This window comes from Eretmochelys imbricata, chromosome 8 (genome assembly GCF_965152235.1).
Source record: "Eretmochelys imbricata isolate rEreImb1 chromosome 8, rEreImb1.hap1, whole genome shotgun sequence".
In the NCBI taxonomy this organism is placed as follows: domain Eukaryota; kingdom Metazoa; phylum Chordata; order Testudines; family Cheloniidae; genus Eretmochelys; species Eretmochelys imbricata.
The window spans coordinates 92,927,642-92,945,863 of record NC_135579.1 but is presented as its reverse complement, the minus strand read 5'-3'; the positions used below and the strand labels follow the sequence as shown (position 1 = coordinate 92,945,863).

At 43.3% G+C, this 18,222-nt stretch overlaps 1 protein-coding gene across 8 annotated transcripts in view; it reads left to right on the top strand.

Annotated features, from left to right (window-relative positions):
• Positions 1–17,658, top strand: part of FGGY (FGGY carbohydrate kinase domain containing) — a 261,928-nt gene extending 244,270 nt beyond the window's left edge. For 7 of the 8 annotated variants that reach the window (XM_077823941.1, XM_077823939.1, XM_077823938.1 and 4 more), the window contains 2 exons: positions 16,108–16,169; positions 17,527–17,658. In XM_077823941.1, the coding sequence (XP_077680067.1) occupies positions 16,108–16,169; positions 17,527–17,608 (144 nt within the window). In that variant the 3' untranslated portion in view covers positions 17,609–17,658. Of the gene's footprint in view, positions 1–3,787; positions 3,874–16,107; positions 16,170–17,526 lie in introns of all 8 variants that reach the window. The other variant, XM_077823942.1, reaches the window with a different exon arrangement.
• The last annotated feature ends 564 nt before the right edge of the window (positions 17,659–18,222 follow it).

The following is an 18,222-nucleotide window of genomic DNA, read 5'->3' as shown; positions in this document are numbered from 1 at the left end:
TTTACAGTGAAATGGACTACAGTGTAATAGTGAAATATTTGCACAATATGCAGTGTCCCTGTTGATTAGGGGAGAGTATAGAGACATCAAACCTTAGCTTTAAAGCAGAGTGTCCAGCTGATGGCTGCACTGGCCATTCCCCAGAACTCCAAAGGCCATGCCTAAGCCAAGATTTTCAAACTTGGGTACCTAAGATTAGGCACCTAAAGCCACATTTAGGCACTAAAATAAGAGGCCTCATTTTTCCAAAGTGCTGAGCACTCAGAATTCCATTGGACATCATTGAGAAGTGACCTCTGAAAATCAGACCAGAACTTCCCACTGCCTACAATGGGTCCAGTATTTGGCACAGTCAGAACAACCAGCACTGCTGCAGCAGTTATACCTAGAAGCACTGAGCCTTTTGGGTTCGTATCTGAAGCTGTTTTATGACATCCCAGCAACTAGATGAAAGAACCATAAAACGTACAGCTGGATGACCAGAATGCCTTGTTCTCACTGTATCCTTCCTCTTGCATGTCTGGGTTGTATTTGTGTTTAAATTAAATTACTAGACTGTAGAAGGACCTGCATTCCTTCTACTCCTGTAAAATGAAACGACTGACAATTTTCACGTTCACATGCCCCTAGTAGTTCCAGTTGTAGGGTGTGTGTGTGTCTGGAGGGGGAAGAAGGGGCGGTTCTACCATGTTTTTGACATACAAGGAAAAGATTGAACAGCTTAGTTGCAATAATTATTAATCTAACCAAATTTTTATATAAATCTACTCAAAATAACGCAAAGACCAAGAAAAAAGAACAAAGTTAGAATAAGAGGAACATATTTTTGGAAAAATTATCAAGCAGGAAAGCTTTCCTCAAAGAGGGCTGTGTAAATTTCCCTCCCGCATTCCAATCTTGGCAGAGCCTCAGAAATATCTTTGAATTAAAACTAGCTATTTTTTTAGATTCACTGCATTAAACAATTTCCACAGTACAAAATAGCTGCTAATGGGAAATCGAAACAAATCTGGGATTTAGAGCCAGTGCAGTATTTGTTCAATTGACTAGTCTTATAAAAAAAGTATTAATCCTGAAATGACAAATAAGCATTAAGGAGGAGATTGAAAACTGTAAATATGTTAGTACTTGAAGTGCTAAGCATTGACATACCTTCGGCACCTGTTAGACTCATTTTGAGTAACACTCGCTTTGGACTGCTGTAAGCAATATGGATTTTTACACCAATCTCTGCTTATATCTCAACAAGATGATGATGTTCATTTTCAATCATTTCTAAAGGTGAATTCCATACAGAGGAGAACTATGATCCTGCTATCATCTACACATACGTTTATCTTTACTCCCATGAGCAGTTCTTTTGGTTTCAATGGTCCATTAACATATATGGTTAAGTACGTGTGCAAGTCTTTGCAGGATTGGGGCCTGAATTACACTGTTTATCCAAAGACCAGGAACAACATACTCAGCTGCAGTGTAATTCCCCTCTTAGAATCAGTTGAAGTTTAAGGCAGGATCTGTTTTTTCTTCAGTCGCTCTAGCTTTGTGCCTGATGCTGTATTTGTGCTGACTCTCACTGAGCATCAAATCTCCCTTCAAGGAATTAATCCCTTTAATACCAAAGTGAGGTGAGTGTTTTAATTCCCCTTTTACACAAGGGGAAACTGAGGCACAGACAGCTGAAATGATTTATCCAGGGCCACAAAGGGTGTAACTAGCACAGGCAGGATTAGAACTCAGGAGTTGGTGTCACCTACTCCCATCCTTAGTTCACTAGAACTGCTCTATGAACAGTTTTATATACCTGACTTGTGATTTGACAGAACAGGGTTAAAATGCCTTACTAGATTCATCCGATGAAGTGAGCTGTAGCTCACGAAAGTTTATGCTCAAATAAATTGGTTAGTCTCTAAGGTGCCACAAGTCCTCCTTTTCTCTTTACTAGATTGAAAGAATGGAATAGGCTTCAGCCCATAAGTAATACTCTAGCTGCCAGCATGGAGACCAGGCTAATTATGTGCCCTTAGCAAAACAGGAAGTGGCTGGGACAGTAAAGGACCCTATAAAAAGAGGAAAGGAGAGTAGCCTGGGTTTTCAGTGAAGGAAATTACCTCTATGGACAGATCTGGGGGTTGGGGAGAGATAGGAAATGGTTCACCTCTGCCCAGCGTTAAGGGAACAACTTCAAAAAATACAAACCCAGCCCGAATTGAAGGGTCCTGCCTACTGATCTTCCTTCTGCAGGGTTTAAACTTTAAAGATAACCCCTGAGCCAGGATGGTGCTATATTAGATCTCAGCCGCAAGCCAGCCAAATCCTGCAACCACTTGATGACTCACTTACACGCTAACTGCACTTTTAATTCTGACGTGTATGTTTTCAGACAGAACTGTGTATTGTTTTGGACACAGTCCGTTACAAAATCTGCTCTTTCTCTCTTTACCAAATTAAAACTAATGCGCTCTCAGGGCATATCTACACCCACGGCTGGCCCGGCTAGACTGACTCAGACTTATGGTGCTCAGGCTGGAGGGGTTATAAAATTTCAGTGTAAATATTTGGGCTCAGGCTGGAGCCTGGGTCTGAGACCCTACAAGCAGGGGGAGGCTCCCACCGCCACACTTCAGCCTGAGTCCAAATATCTACACTGCAATTTTATAGCTCTGCAACCCGAGCCCCGTGAGTCTTAGTCAGCTGACCCAGGCCCACACTACGGTCAGCTGTTTTATTGCAATATAGACATACCCTTAAAGGTCTCGTTAGGAAGGAGATACCTCATACCTTTTAAAATTCTGACGGGCAAAGCCATGCGGCACGTTTAAGTTTGCTAGTAAGACAGGTTATGTAATATTACCAAAATCAAAGACTCTTTTGTGGCTCTAGGACAGGTGGAGATTAATAGTCATCAGTTTTGTTTCATATATAAGAAAATGTCAAGCCTGATTGACAGCTAAGGTAAAGGGCATGGGAGGTTTTGACATTTTTTGAGAAGGATGGCTAGCTTCTTCCAAATATGATCCAAAAAGTTGACTTGCCACATTCTTTTTCTGCAGCATGAAAGACTATTGAAATACAAAAAGACACTGTAAGCTGCACAGAGGTTTTAATAACAGAGAGAGCTATATTTCCCTTTGGCAGGCTCTCTCTGAGAGATACAAGCCAGCATTTATAATAGTCAGGGGAGCAGAACTGGACACGTTCACATCTTGAAAGAGCAGTAGACCATAAGGAGTTTCCTTAAATTTTATTCTCATTTCAGAATGGCTGGATTCAGTTCGACAATCTTTGGAATGTGCATGATGTATTCTCCTTACCCCAGCAGCACCTGCAAAGCTCCTCGTGCTGCATTTCTGAATACAAGCCGAGCCTTTCCCCATGTAAATAACATAAACGGGTCAGCATGGCGGGCTGCCCTGTGAGCAAGGGGGAACTTGTCCAATAGACAATCAGGGTGAGCAAAGATGAAAGGGAAGCAGATCAGTGACATGCAGAAACAGAGAGACAACAGCCTTGTCACAGCCCAAAGGCACATCACAAACCTGCAGCCTTCCAGATTCCGAGGAGCCCTTGTCAGTGAGAGGAAGGAGGTGGCAAGAGAATTAACAGTAGGAATAAGGGTGTATCCCACTGAGGAGCACCTGCTTCCTTAGTAGAAAAGCCTGAGAAGGAGGTCAGAAGAGGCTCTACATAACTCTCTGACTGTGTCATACTTGCTCCCCTTTGCACCACCAGCTTTGAGGTGCTTTGTGGCTGCATCTCCCTTAAGCATTATGTGCTTTTTTCCCAGACTCCCCCACTGCAGTGGAATCTCCTTCCTGCGGTGGTCCACTTGGCTATGACAATGTCCTCCCTCCTGAAGACCCAGATCTTCCAGTAAGTCTACAAGAAACTAACAAATTGTGACTTAGCTGGTGCAGGGACGTAAGGGGATGCCCCCGACACCTCTGCTCCATCTGCCCACTTTACATAGCAACACAGGAGGGAGAACAGGCTCCACAAAGCCACTATGGTCCCTTCCTGTGCAAGTGGGTGGTGCACACACCCAGCCTTTGCTTCAACCTAACCCTCCAGCAACACAGCTGTGCTAGTGCATCACAGAGCACACACGGTGCCAGGTACAGACCTAGTGTAGTGTCTACTCCTTCCCTGTAGCAGCAGGGAGACCAGAAGGGAGATTGCAACTGCAAGTCACAGTCTCCCTCCCAGACTGCTTCAGAGGCAGCACATCAGTATTCTGCCCCCTACTGCAGGCGGATCATTAAGTCCCAATCTCGCCATCAGTTATTTGTTTAATTACTGAGTGAGCTACCTATTTATGTCAAGGGAGGGAGTGGCATGCCAGCAGGGAGGGGTGTAAGGACACTCAAATGAGATGGGCTGGAGAAGACAGTCTCTCCCCTGCACTTGCGGGATGAGTCCCCAAGTTAGCAAAGCATTTAAGTTTGTGCTTATGTCAGTGGGGCTACACATGAGCTTAAATGTAAGGTTAGATGGTATGCTCTTTTTTTTTCTGTGTTTGGAAAGAACCTAGCACATTTTGGGCCCAATGCAATCTAACTAATAACACTAACAGTCAAAGCAAGATAGTCTGTGAAACAGGCGTATGCTGAATATAGTTGTATTAGATATTTGGATAATTACAAATAATGAATAAACTTGTCAAAAATCAAAATCTGTTTGACCCTAGTTTGTGAACAGGCACAAGGGCTCCATTCACTGGCTTATTTGGTCACGAGGCATAGAGCAGCCTTTCTCCAAAGGACATGCTGTAGCAGTTTTGCATGGTGTCAAAGAGGCAGTGTTACTCTGTGTGGAAGAGGTCAGTGTGCTCTCTGGCTGCTTATTTGTCACCTTGGTCAACATGAATCACAATGTTCTGGTCTCTGTACTTACCTTTAAAAGGACAGGATTCTCTGTTGCCTCCATCAGAGTGCATTTGGGCAGCAGTATCACCCTTCCATCTGCCAGCTGAAGCTTCATCAGTCATTCAGCAGTCAAAAGGTTTCTAAAATATCTTACTTATGTATGTTCCTCATTTTGAGAATAGGCTCCATCTGGGAACCAGAATTCAATGTTTACAGAAGTGTGGGAGTACTCCTTCTATCCCCAAAGAACTGTCTTTATCATGATTATAACATCAGCAAGAAAATTGAGTGAGCTACAGACCTGGATGGTTGACTTCCTTCTGCTGCGCTTCACAAGGATAAGATAGTCCTGCATCCCAGGTCTAAGTTCCAAACTAACTGATTTTCCAGACTATAACTCTTCGGGGTTCTACCTCTAGCACCCTCAAAAAGCAGCATACTTCACCTGATGACGCTATGCTAGCTAAAGTTGATATTAAGTGAGCTTTGACTTTTTTCATTTACAAAGATGTCGGTAGGATTGCCACACAGAGATCTGTTGATACTTTCATGCAGGCCTACTCTCTCAGTTTTGACCTCTCACTCTTATCCTTATTTATAATAACAGAAGACATTTTAAAAGCCTCTAGTTTTTATATGAGCAGCTATCCAGCTTAATTCCCTTAATACAACCCAGTCTGTATAGATGGTGATCTTGTTCCTTGGATACTCTCACGTGCTTTCTGGCATTTCTCAAACAACTGTAACTAGAAAAGAAAAAATCACAAATCAAAACTTACAACTGGGATTTCACACATTAACCTCCATGTAGCCGCTGGAGTATAGTGAAGAATGTACTTGAAATGGGAGGAGGTAAAGTCAAGTCCACTGAGCTGGTGTTGGAAAGATGTGAATGAATAATTGGTTGCATTTACACAGAGAACTAGGAACTATTGAGAATGTGACAGTTTTCTTAATGCAATAATGGTGAAGCAAAGTGGCTTCAGAAATTGTTCTCGTGACTAAATCCCAGCTGGATACCCCAGGACCGTGGTTGGAAGACACTGTGTGGGGACTGGGTTAAGGGAGGCATGTCTATAGATTGGCTAGAGCCAAAAAATGTTATAAGAGTAAACGAACATATGGAATGAATTGACCAAACCCTGTCCTGCTCATAAAGCACATACAGATGCAAAAATAAAATTAAAAACTACAGTTGCCAGATGGCAAATAAAAGTTTGAACTAAAGGTGAGGAAAGCTGTATGCGCAGCATGAACATGACAAGAAATCAATTGAATAAACCTGCATCCTGCACCTTCCCTGCAGTGGCAAAATACTGTATCAAATCCATAGCCACGTGAGGTGGTGCCAATTTCTTAATCTCTTTCTCCCACCCCATATTCTGTCTTCCCCAGAAGATGCCTGCTGCTCTCTCCTTAGCTTCGTTCCTCCTATATATACAAAATGTTAGTCTAGAATCCAGAGGTCCCAATCCGACACACCTGCTCCACAGGGCCTACATTTTTTGGGTGAGAGAAGCCCAGAGATTAAGTGAATTGACCAAGGTCACACAACTGGTTAGTGGCAGAGCCTGGATTAGCACTTGGTTGCTTGACTTCGAGGCTGGTGTCCTTGCCATTCGACCATATTGCCAAACAACACAAGACATTCAAGTCTGGGACACGTTCGCATATATTCCTCTGCAGTTTCAGTTAAATACAGTATTCTTCACTTTCTCCCCTAAAATATTCCGGTAGTGCTGCTGTGTGCTGTTACATAGCTGCTTTGTTCCACCCCAGAAGCAGCTACATTTCAGCGGTGGGTGACACAATTACTCCATACACATGTGTATATGGATAGCTATACACACTCATGCCAGGGCAAGGACTGCTGAACCCTAGCATAGGGGTAAGGACTGCTGATGCACTGCTCACAGACAACTGAGTCACTGCACCCAATGCCAACAATCCTTGAAACTGAAACAAGAGCTTGACTGTTGGGCTGCTCCCACTGCCTATGTAAACTGAAACCACCCCTAAACGGTCAAACTGGCATCTGACCTGCGGTGGGCATGGTGAGGTGCCAGCTATAAAGCTCCCACAAAGCCAGCTGCTTAATGATTTCTTAGTCACAGGCAACTTAGGGGGTCACAGAAATGCACGGAGTCGAATCAACGAGAAAACAACCTAAAATTAGTAACAGTGTGGCCAGTACTTAGACCCTAACGTATTTCCCAGCTGATAGATGATGTGACAATGAGTGTCGACCCTCAATCCCATTCTAAATTTGACCTCCTGAATAAGTGATTAACATCAGAGCCTGCACGAAATCAGACAGCTGCACTGCCATGGCTGCTCCTCTTCTGGCTTTGTCCATCTACTCGCCCCGTCTGGGGAAAGAGCAGGTTCCTTGGGAGGCTGCGCAACAGTGGGTAGGTCGCATTGGTGCTAGTCATTGAGTCAGGGGGTAGCGAAGTGCTTAGGAAGAGGAGTTGATTAGTACGATGACCATTTCTGCATTTGCCTTTGCTGCTACCCGGTACCATTTGTACATCTGTTCTTGCCTCTTCTTGTTTAGGGTGAAATTCACCCACGTATAGTGTAATATTTATTTGTATTATTGTAATGCTTTGAGGCTCCAGCTAAGATCGAGGCCTCATTGGGCCAGGCCTGGTACAAACACATAGGGAGAGACAGTCCCTGCCCTGAAGAGTTTACAGGCTAAGTGTACGTCTACACCGCAATTAAAAATCCACGGCTGACCCATGCCAGCTGACTCGGGCTTGTGCTTGCTCAGGATATGGGCCCAGGCGCCGACTTTCCAATATGCTGAGGGGTGCTCAACCCCCAGCTCTGCCCCAGGCCCCACCCCCATTCCACTCCTTTCCCCAAGGCCCCACCCCCCACCTCTTCCCGCCCCTGCTCCACCCCCACTCCACCTCTTCCTACCCAGTTCTGCCCCCCTCCCCCTAGCGTGCCATGTCCTCACTCCTCCCTCCCAGCCTCCTGCACGCCACAAAACAGCTGATTGCGGCAGGCGGGAGATGCTGATCTGCGGGCCTGCTGGTGGGCGGGAGCTACCGGGGAGTGGGAGGAAGCTGATAAGGGGGGCTACCGATGGGTGCCCTGGAGCACCCATGGAGTTGGCATCTATGGATATGGGGCCATTTAGTTGCAGTGTAGACATTCCATCTTGGGTTGCAGCCTGAGCTCTGGGACCCTCCCACCCTGCAGGTTACTAGAGCTTGGGCTCCAGCCCAAGCCCAAATATCTGCACCACAACTAAAGCCCCTTAGCCCGAGTCAGCTGGCAAGGGCCAACCACAGGTTTTTAATTGCAGTGTAGACATACACTAGACTAGTGATTCTCAATCAGGGGTACATATACCCCTGGGGGTATGCAGAAGGCTTCCAAGGGGTACATCAACGGATCTAGATATTTGGCTAGTTTTACAACAGGCTACATAAAAAGCACCAGTGAAATCAGTACAAACTAAAATTTTATACAGATAATGGCTTGCTTATACTGCTCTGTATACTACACAAGGAAATGTAAGTACACTGTTTATATTCCAGTTGATTTATTTTATAATTATAAGGTAAAAATGAGAAAGTCAGCAATTTTTCAGTAAGAGCGTGTTGTAACACTTTTTTGTACTTTGATGTCTGATTTGTAAGCAAGTAGTTTTTAAGTGAGGTAAAACTTGGGGGTACGCAAGACAAATCAGACTCCTGAAAGGGGTACAGTCGTCTGGAAAGGTTGAGAGCCACTGCCCTAGACAAGACAAACGAGGGTTAGGGGGAAAGAAAAGGTTCTGTGCCCCGGCTGTCTATTTTACAGATGGGCAACTAAGGCACAGAAAGATTAAATTACATACCGAAGGTCACACAAGGAGTCCATGGCAGTTCTCATGTATCCCAGTCCAGTGTCTTAAGCACAAAACCATCCTTCCTTGGTATGGAAGGCCCATATGAGGTCTATGAACCAGGCCCCACTTAACTCCTAATATCACCCTTCCCAAGCAAACTTGGTTGGTTTTTTTAATGGTATAATACTTTTTGGCTCATGTTTCCTTCTTTCCTAACAGCTGAGAAAATCTTTTACTCCTCTATCTGACCTATTATATGGCCCCCATCACCACAGTGCGTCACAATCTTTAATTGATGTATGCAGCATTGTTGTAGCTGTGTCGGTCCCGGACTTCACTTTGAATGGTCCCTTAGAATATATGCTAACTACTTGTACCAAAGTATCTGTTCGACCTCGTATTTAGCTATGACACCCTGAATACCTTTCCCAGACCTGAAGAAGAGCTGTGTGCGGCTCGAAAGCTTGTCTTTCTCACCAACAGAAGTTGGTCCAATAAGAGATATTACCTCACCCACCTTGTCTCACAGTTTTCAATGCATTTCTCCTCCCAATATCCCTCTGAGGTAAGGAAGTGCTGTTGTCCACATTGGGGGTTGGGGAACCAAGGCACAAAGAGGCTAAGTGACTTGCCCAAGTTCACACAGGAAATCTGTGGCAGAGCAGAGACATGAAAAGTCTCTGAAGGCTAGTTCCTTAACCACTTAACTACCCATCCTTTAGATCTATTCCTCTACCTACCCATTGCCTCCTCTGACTCTTACTTGCAAGCACACACGTTCACAACCAAAGATTCCTGAGGTCTTAGGGTTACAAACACACAACAGAACAAGGGGACTGTGTGAAACTTTCCAGCTTTCCACTAAACCAATAAAAAGCCAAATTTCACACTTTGGTCTTAAGTTTGAAATTTTGGTGTAGCTCTAATATTTATACACAACATGATTTGAAACTTGGCTTGCTACAATCCAAATGCCACAGGGAATTGAGTTCTGGACTTTAGGCTTTATATACTCTGCAAGATCTGCCCCTATAACCCAAACAACTTTGAGAAAAAAGGAGACTAGCGCTGATATAGTGGACAGTCCATCACATACTTCTTTATGTAGTCATATGCCACCAGGAAGCAATGCTCGGATAAGGAAGTGTTACATAAATAAGTTTATTTGAGTCCTATAAGCACAGATAATACACAGTCCGGATCACTAATCTGTCAAACAAACTGATCCCTAAACAAAAGCAGGTTGCTTAGAATTCTTACAAGGACAATTTTAAAGTAGTTCCTAACCATCAGCATTACAAAATTACTCTTTCCCCTCAATAAATGTTTCTTCAGGGAGTGTGTGCAGAGACTATGGTGCAGGTTTATTACAAACAACAGGAAGTATTTATTCACACAATGCACAGGCAACCTGTGGAACTCATTGCTGTGGCATGCTGTGAAGGCCAAAATTATAACTGAGTTAAAAAAAGAGCTAGATAAGTTCATGGAGGATAGGTCCACCAATGGCTGTTAGCCAACATAGTCACGGATGCCGACATAGTCACAGATGCAACCCCATTCTCGAGATGACCCTAAACCTCCAATTGCCAGAAGACAGGGGTGGGTACCTCAAACTGCTCTGTTCTGTACACTCTCCCTGAAACTCTGGTACAGGCCACTGTTGGAGACCCATTGTGGCTGTGTTCTTATGACTCTCCGGCTCAACAATTAGGGCACTCCCCTGGGAGACCCATGTTCCAGTCCCTGCTCTGATGTATCCCCACATCCTGGCTGAGTGCTCTAAACACTGGACTATAGGGTTTAAGGGGGCCGACCCACCACTCTTGCTTTATGTGGAGTCTGATCTGATAGGTATACTCTTAGGTCAGCCCTGAGAACACCTAACAGATCTGGTCCAGCAGGCAAGAGAGGCAGGGGAAATCCACCTTTGTGGATCCTGCTGGTGCTTAGACTTTGAGAAGGTTGGCAGCATCAGGACTTAGGTGGCCTTGTGCATGCCCAGTAGCAGAAACGTAGGGGACTTTACTAGTGAAAAGTTAGACGCCATGGGAATTTAGGTGCCTACCAGGTGAGGCAGCAGCTGAGCAAGCATTTTAAATTTTGGACTTAGGCATTTAAAGTGGCAGTTAAATCCCTCTGTGGATCTAGCCCATAGTTCCTAAGGGTATGTCTACACTCCAGCAAAAGTCCTGTGGCTGACCTGAGTCAGCTGGTCCAAACCAGTAGGTCTTTTATCGCAGTCTAGATGTAACCTAAGTCAGCTTTGAAAATTTAGACTTAGGCTCCTCACTCACTTAGGTGTTTTTCAAAATGTTACCCAACGTGTATAGAGCCTTGCTGAGTTACATCCTATTACATCTTAGATTTGAAAAGATTTTTTTTTTTTGCTTTCCTTCCATTTTTGAATGGGCAGAGGTTGGAATTTGCTTCATGTTTTATCTATTGTATTAAAATAGTGTTTTCTCTGGAAATTGGTGTTATGGGACCAATGGACAATTCTGCTCCACCTGTAGGTTTTCAAGTCCTTGGCCAGGTTCAAAGTAAGCAGTTTGAATAATATATGCCCTTGTTTGTGTAAATCACTTCTACAAATGGTTTATCATTTAGATATTTCAGTGATGGATAATTTGGAAGAAGACTGGTTTCATGCACCCAGCAAACCTCACATTGAAATTATGGGGTGATCTGCTGTGTATTGAGGGCAGTATGTAGTCCTAAATGTATAACTCTGCTGGTGGACCATGCTTAGAGAAGAAATTCAGCTCAATCATTAGTCACTACAGAATGAGTTTGCTCTAGAAATAGTATTGCTAGATATGCTTTTAGACCTCTGAATACAAATGGGCATTACTGGTATTATTCAACACAACACTGTAGATCATAGAATATCAGGGTGGGAAGGGACCTCAGGAGACCATCTAGTCCAACCCCCTGCTCAAAGCAGGACCAATCCCCAGTTTTTGCCCCAGATCCCTAAATGGCCCCCTCAAGGATTGAGCTCACAACCCTGTGTTTAGCAAACCAATGCTCAAACCACTGAGCTATCCCTCCCCTAGGGGGAAATTGTTTTCCCCTTCCCCTCATCAGGACAGGGAAACTTGTCTTCCTACCCAGCAGCCTCCTTGTGCATCCTGTACTCTGAGGATGAGCTCCCAGAGTTTGGGATCTTTGAGCTAGATGACTTCTTCTTGAAGTGGAACTTCTCCCAGGGTCATGGGTGCCCCCTCTGAAATGTTGGGCCGTAGGTGGCAGCTGTCTAGTCAGTGCCTAAATCTACCTGTTTTCGGAATAACAGTTCTCTGTGAGAACTGTAGTTCCGTGTCCTCCTGTGAAACATTACTGGAGTTTAGAGAATTGTGTTCACTAGCCCTGTTTATCTCCTATCCACATACAGAAGTGGGTATTCCCATTCTGCTACATTTCTCATTGGTAAGCAGGGTGTTTACTGGCTTGTATCTGTCTCAGCTTTGACACTATAACAAAAGGTTAGTAATCATGAATGCATTCTTTTATTTATGCACCACAGTGCCTCTATTTTTTTCTGCAAAAACCCTTCACTTGCCTCTTGCCCAGCCTTTAGAAATAATGATCAAATGTGAACTTTCATGGTTTATTTATAGTGTAGCTTTTATGGAAAGAAAGAAATGATTAAAAAGCAATTTTACAAAATATTTTGTTTTAAGAGAGAATTCATTGTGTTTAAATCACTGTATTCATTGTACAGTCTAGACTGGCAAACAAAGAAGTTATATCATCATTCAAATTAAGAACGCACAATTCTTGGTGACTGGCATTATGGATTTGGATGTAAACCTCAAATAAACTATTTCTGAACAGCAGTACTATGAATTTACTATATTTAAGGCTGTGTTGGAGACAGGATACTGGACTAGATTGACCATTTAATTAATTCAGTAGGGCAATTCTAATCTTCCTTTGTTTCTGTTTTCATTATAAATTCATATTTTCAGTGTTTTTTTTTCTTTTTTTCCAAAATTGCTGAATTACATCTCTTCTGGGAGTAAAGTTTTTGGTCAAATTAACAATGGCCAAGCTGACTTTAAACAAAAAAATTATTGAAATACAAAAAGAGAGAGAGAAAAAGAAATTATAGTAACTAATCACCTGGGATATTTTGAGCACCCTAAAATGGGTGAATTGTTATTTGAAAATTGCTGACCCATTTTTAACTCTCTTTGTTATGTTGTCACGATGACCATGATCAGTTCACACTATATATAAATCTCTAACAGACCTAAATATTGATTAATGTGACTCTGATGTATTTAAAAATACAAAAGTATTTGCCCGATAGACTCAAAAGATAGCTTGGGTGCCAGCTTCCTTTGTGTTTTTCAAAACATAAGAAATGTATTGTCAGGGTGGGTGAATCAGTTCAGAAAACTAAACTGCAGCCAGAGCCTGTTTTCAGGTTTCTTCAATAAGGACTCCATCCTGCTCTCTGACTCCCATTATAATCGGTACCCTCCCCACCCAAGCCCAAAGGGATCATACAGCCACACGCTCAATTTAAAGCTACTTGTGCTCAGAAAGCAGCAGAGATGCCCATAGGTGCTGGAACTGGTGATGCTGCCGCACCCCCTGGTTTGAAGTGGTTTCCATTATATGCCGGGTTTACGGTTTAATTCAATGGCTCTCAGCACCCCCACTATACAAATTGTTCCAGCCCCTTTGGAGAAGCTTCCAGCGCTCCTCAGGCTGAAACTGGCATATTTAAAAATAGGGGAAGTCATGGGAAGGGAAGAGGGAAACTCAACTCTGAGGAAAAAGGGAGACCTCAAACTTTGGAGAAGGATTGTAACTTTAGGGTGTTTATCCCAATCTGTCTGAGATTTGCACATTAGTATGAGTTACTTTCTCACACAGGGCCCAATCCAGCTCATAGTGAACTTGACGGAAAGACTCCCCCTGACTTCAGTGAGAGCTGGAATGAGCCCATGTTGCCTGAAAGTGTGCGTGGGCTCTTTACAGAGGTGGGAAAACCCATGCCTGCTGCAAAGTGCTTACAGTCTAAAGCTCTATCCTGTGTTGGGATCTGCAAGCATGATCCTGGCGCCAGTGCCGAGTCCCATTTAAAATAGGGTCACACGAAAGGGTGCTCATGTAGGGTCTAGGCCCAAACAAACAACACACAGTAAAGGAAGGTGACAGGCAGTGATGCAGCTCAGTACAAAGTTTAAAAAACCCTGTTAATTCACTATGGTTTCTGTGGATGGGTGGGTGTTCTCTCCAATAAACCAGAAAAGCTCCATAACTAGGTGAATAACAGCTTAAAACTAAAACCCGTCTACATAAATATTTATCGGTAAAGCTTGGATCATTTCCAGAGGAGCAACCCATATTTTTTTAAAATACTGGCTGGGTTCAAAGGCTATAGCAGCTCAGAGAACGTGTGTGTGTGTAATATTTGTGACCGAAAACAGACAAGACTAGAAAACTATAATGAATGGTACAGCTCATTCCTTCTCTCTTGTGCTTCCATTTCCCTAGTGTTCATTTGTCATAGTATAGCTGGAAGAGCAGTCATGGGGCAAATTCTGGACTAGTGTCACTCCACTGAGTTAATTGCTTGTGCTTTTCTTTTGGGGGCTGAGTTTTCAAAAGTGCAGCCTCCTTTTCCAGGTTCAGTATTCACCTGCAGTTGAACTATGGATGCAAATCAGATAGACATGCAAAACTGTATAGTAATACAAACAAGGTTGATACAAAATTTATAATCTCTTACATTTTTCCATGGTGGTGTATTTGTACTGTGCAGCAGAGGGGGCTAAATTAAGAGGGAAAGTGTTCTAAATTATAAGAGAGAGAAGGTTCTTTATTTAGTGTCTTCTTACTGTTTATTCATGTCAAATACAGACTATAAATTCCATACAACCTCTGTAATAAACTGATGAAAGAGTTTGTAAGATATAGGCTATGTAATCCCAAGCAATGGTTGAGTTAATATCCCCTATTATAGAACAGAAAATAAGGGGAGAAAGTAGCCCTTTTTTACATAAAATCTGGAGTTAATTTTTTTTTTAACCAAATAAGGACATCACACCTTCCCTATAGGATCATAGCCTGGCTGGTGTGCGGTGGTTTCTGAGCCCTCATGTGTCTATGTGAAGAGAATGCATTATCCCCTCAGAAATGGCACCTCTGAGGTGTTCTCTATGGATTCAGTTAGTTTAATATCTACCTAAGCTGACCTTGCTTTGTGTGTGTGCATATGTAGGCTCAGAGATGAGCCTAAATAGTTTTGATCTAAACATACTCTGCTGGTACAGCTCCCCAAAAGGGCCCTGAGCCAGGACCAGGTGGAGAGGGAGGGCCCAGCCCAGGTCCCCCTTCCACACCTGGTTGAGAGCGAGGTCCCAAGGTGGACAAAGACTGTGATGCTTTTGGCCTAGGGGTAGGGGCCAGACATCTCTGCCCCCCTTCTGCCAGGGAAACAAGAGACTGGAAACTGGGTGCACTAATCAGTAGGCCACCTGGCCCTCTGAGCACTGTACTCCTGGCACTAATAAGAGGGCAGATTTAGGCTCCTGCTAGGGAAATTAAAAAGCCTGCAGATTTCTGATTAGATCTATATGATTCTTTGGCTCTTTGACATTGAACTGTCTGTAGGCTGTAGCTCTAATGTTGTGCTATGAAATAGTACAGCCCCCTGCCATTTTTGTTTCCCTCAGTCATGAGGTGATGAATCCATCCAACTCCAATGGGACTACTTGTGTGAGTCCCGCAAAATTAGTCCTCAATCCTGCAAAGCGATCCTTCCATGCATACCCTGACACCTGCAGGGAGTCCTATTGACTGCAGTATGACTGCACACAAGGATCCCTTTTCAGGAACTCAGGAGTCTCCAAACCTGGCTTTGCTTTGACCTCACCCAGATCAGGATGGAGCTCTGCCTGCTGCCGCTCAGTATGAGAAGATGAGGGCAGCCGCGAGCTACATTGCAGAACTTCACGAGTTACATTTGGCTTCTGGAGCACACTTTGGCCTGCCTCGCTTCAGGGAATTGATACTTCGGAAAAGGGATTAAGAGATCTCTTCTAAAATACCACTTTATTAGAGAAATCAGCTCCCCAGGGATGTGTGTATCATTTCCTCCAGTTACCATAAATAATAGAAGATAGTCCGCTCTTCGCCAGACTCTTAGTAAGAAAAAAGAACCGATTTTTGCTTCATTGAAGAGTCTATAGTACTGTACTTTGTTCGCATGACTGCTTTATAATGGGATTGAACATATTTTAAGACATCTGTTCTGTTAACCTGAAACAAAATACATTAATAATGTTCTGATAGGTTTTTTGAAAAACTTTGTTCTTGTCAAAAAGTATTTTAAATTAAAGGAGGCATTTCCAGCTTGTATTTATCTTTTAACAGGAGGCCATGGAGAGAATGGGAAAAATCGGGAAAATCGTGCTACCAAACCACAGGGATAAAAGGTAATCTTGATTTTTAAGTATCCATTTATGAGAGTGAAGCAATCACTTCAACCAAAGTAAATGCCTGTCTGCTTCTAGCCCTGTTTGAGTGCAGTAACATCTGTGTCCCTATTTACATTGTATGTTAGCAGGGAAATGTCACAAACGAAGTGTAAAAAGGCGTGGGGTAAAATTTTCAAAAGTGCTTAAATGATTCAGGAGTCTAGGCCCCATTTTCAGAACTGATGTAGGCTCCTTGAAAATTTTACCCATGATTAACAAACTAGCATTATAATCTCCATATACTACAACCGTCTTGAGGTGAAAGACAAGGACACTCACATTTTGGAGATGCTGAATTAGTTAAGGACCTGCATTATGGTGCTGTATATGTTATACTGGAATAGCTCCATTCCAGCTATGTATTTCTAAGGCATCCCTCACCATAGCATGAAGGCTCTGACCTATTCCATTGAGTAAAAATGCCTAACCCTTAAAACTGTGTTCTGGTTAAATCTGAACCGAGGTGGCAGTAGCCTTAAACTGGACAGCAGATTCTGTAGAGCAGGCGATGAATGTGCAGTAGAAGTGTGTGAGCACCACCTGCTGGCCTATTAGAACATCTACAAATAAATTAATAGACTGTCCCACTTTGGAGCTACTCGGGTCCACGTACTATCCAAAGTTTGATTTTTCATACAGCTTAGCAAGTGAAATAAGTGTATGTCCCTCTGTTGCTGAGGGGAAACGGAAAAGGTTTGTGGTAAAATGCAGCACAAATCAAAATTTTAAGAACAGTCAGAGAGAGCAAAACATTTTTCAGTTAGAGGGAAATTATAACTTATTGTATGTGATGCAGCCACTGCTTTCATTTTCTCCAGGCTTGTAGGGTGAAAATCTTGCTTTCTCTCACCTTCATTGGCAGCTGGGGAACAAGGAGTTACCAGTATCTCTTAGCATGAGACAGCACAAAGAGCAGGGAGGATTTGACTAAATGTAGGGGAGGCATTAGTCATATTTGAAAAGGATTAGGCCCTTGGGGTTAAGTTCTCTCTGTTGGTGGGTGTAAATGGGCAATATGCCATTAAAGTCAATGGACTTGCCTTCTTTTACACCAGCAGAGATTTCTGCATAGGAGAGGGTGGCTGAAAATCAAAGCTAGGTTTAGGGTAACCAAAAGGTATAATTATAACTTGAAATCACTTGTCTGGGTAAAAAGTCAGCTCTGGCAAAACACAGCACTCTACTGCCAATAAAATTGTCATTTGTAACTGAGTCAAAACCACTTCTGGTGCTTCCCTGGCTAGAGTAAACATGCCTATTGTGGGGTGTTTAAATTGCCTCAGAACTTTAAATTTGTTTAATTTTTTTTACACAGATTTTATGACAAGAAGTATGAAGTGTTTTTGAAACTTGTTGAACATCAGAGAGAGTATAAAGCCATCATGCAAGGCGTATAACCAACAGTCATATAGTCTGGGATCTACAGGGAGCGCAGATTTCCCAGAGGTTTACAATTAAAAATTCATAGGAATTTTGTCTCAGTGTGTCATTCAATTTAAAACAAAAATGTTCTTTCTAATTTTAATTTAAAAATCTAGTACTTTCACTGCATGCTGCTGCACTGAGTAATCTTTCAAGCCACTGCTCGCCTTTGAACTATAGATTGGGGTTCTCAACTTTTTTCTTTCTGAGGCCCTGCTAACATGCTATAAAAACTCCATGGCCCAGCTGGGCCACAACTGTTTTTCTGCATATAAAAGCCAGAGCCAGCATTAAAGGGTACAAGCAGGGCAATTGTTCAGGGCCCCACACTACAAGGGGTACTGCGAAGCTAAGTTGTTCAATCTTTGGCTTCAGCCCCGGGTGATGGGGCCTGGGGCCCTGGGCTGCAATCCTGCATGGCGAGGCTTTGACTTTCTGCCCTGGGCCCTAGCGAGTCTAATAGCAGCTATGCTTGGCGGACCCCCTGAAACCTGCCCATGGCCCGCCAGGGTCCCCTGGGCCCCTGGTTGAGAACCACTGCTCTAGTTGATCATGGACTCCAGTTAAAAAAACAGACATGCTGCCAGTG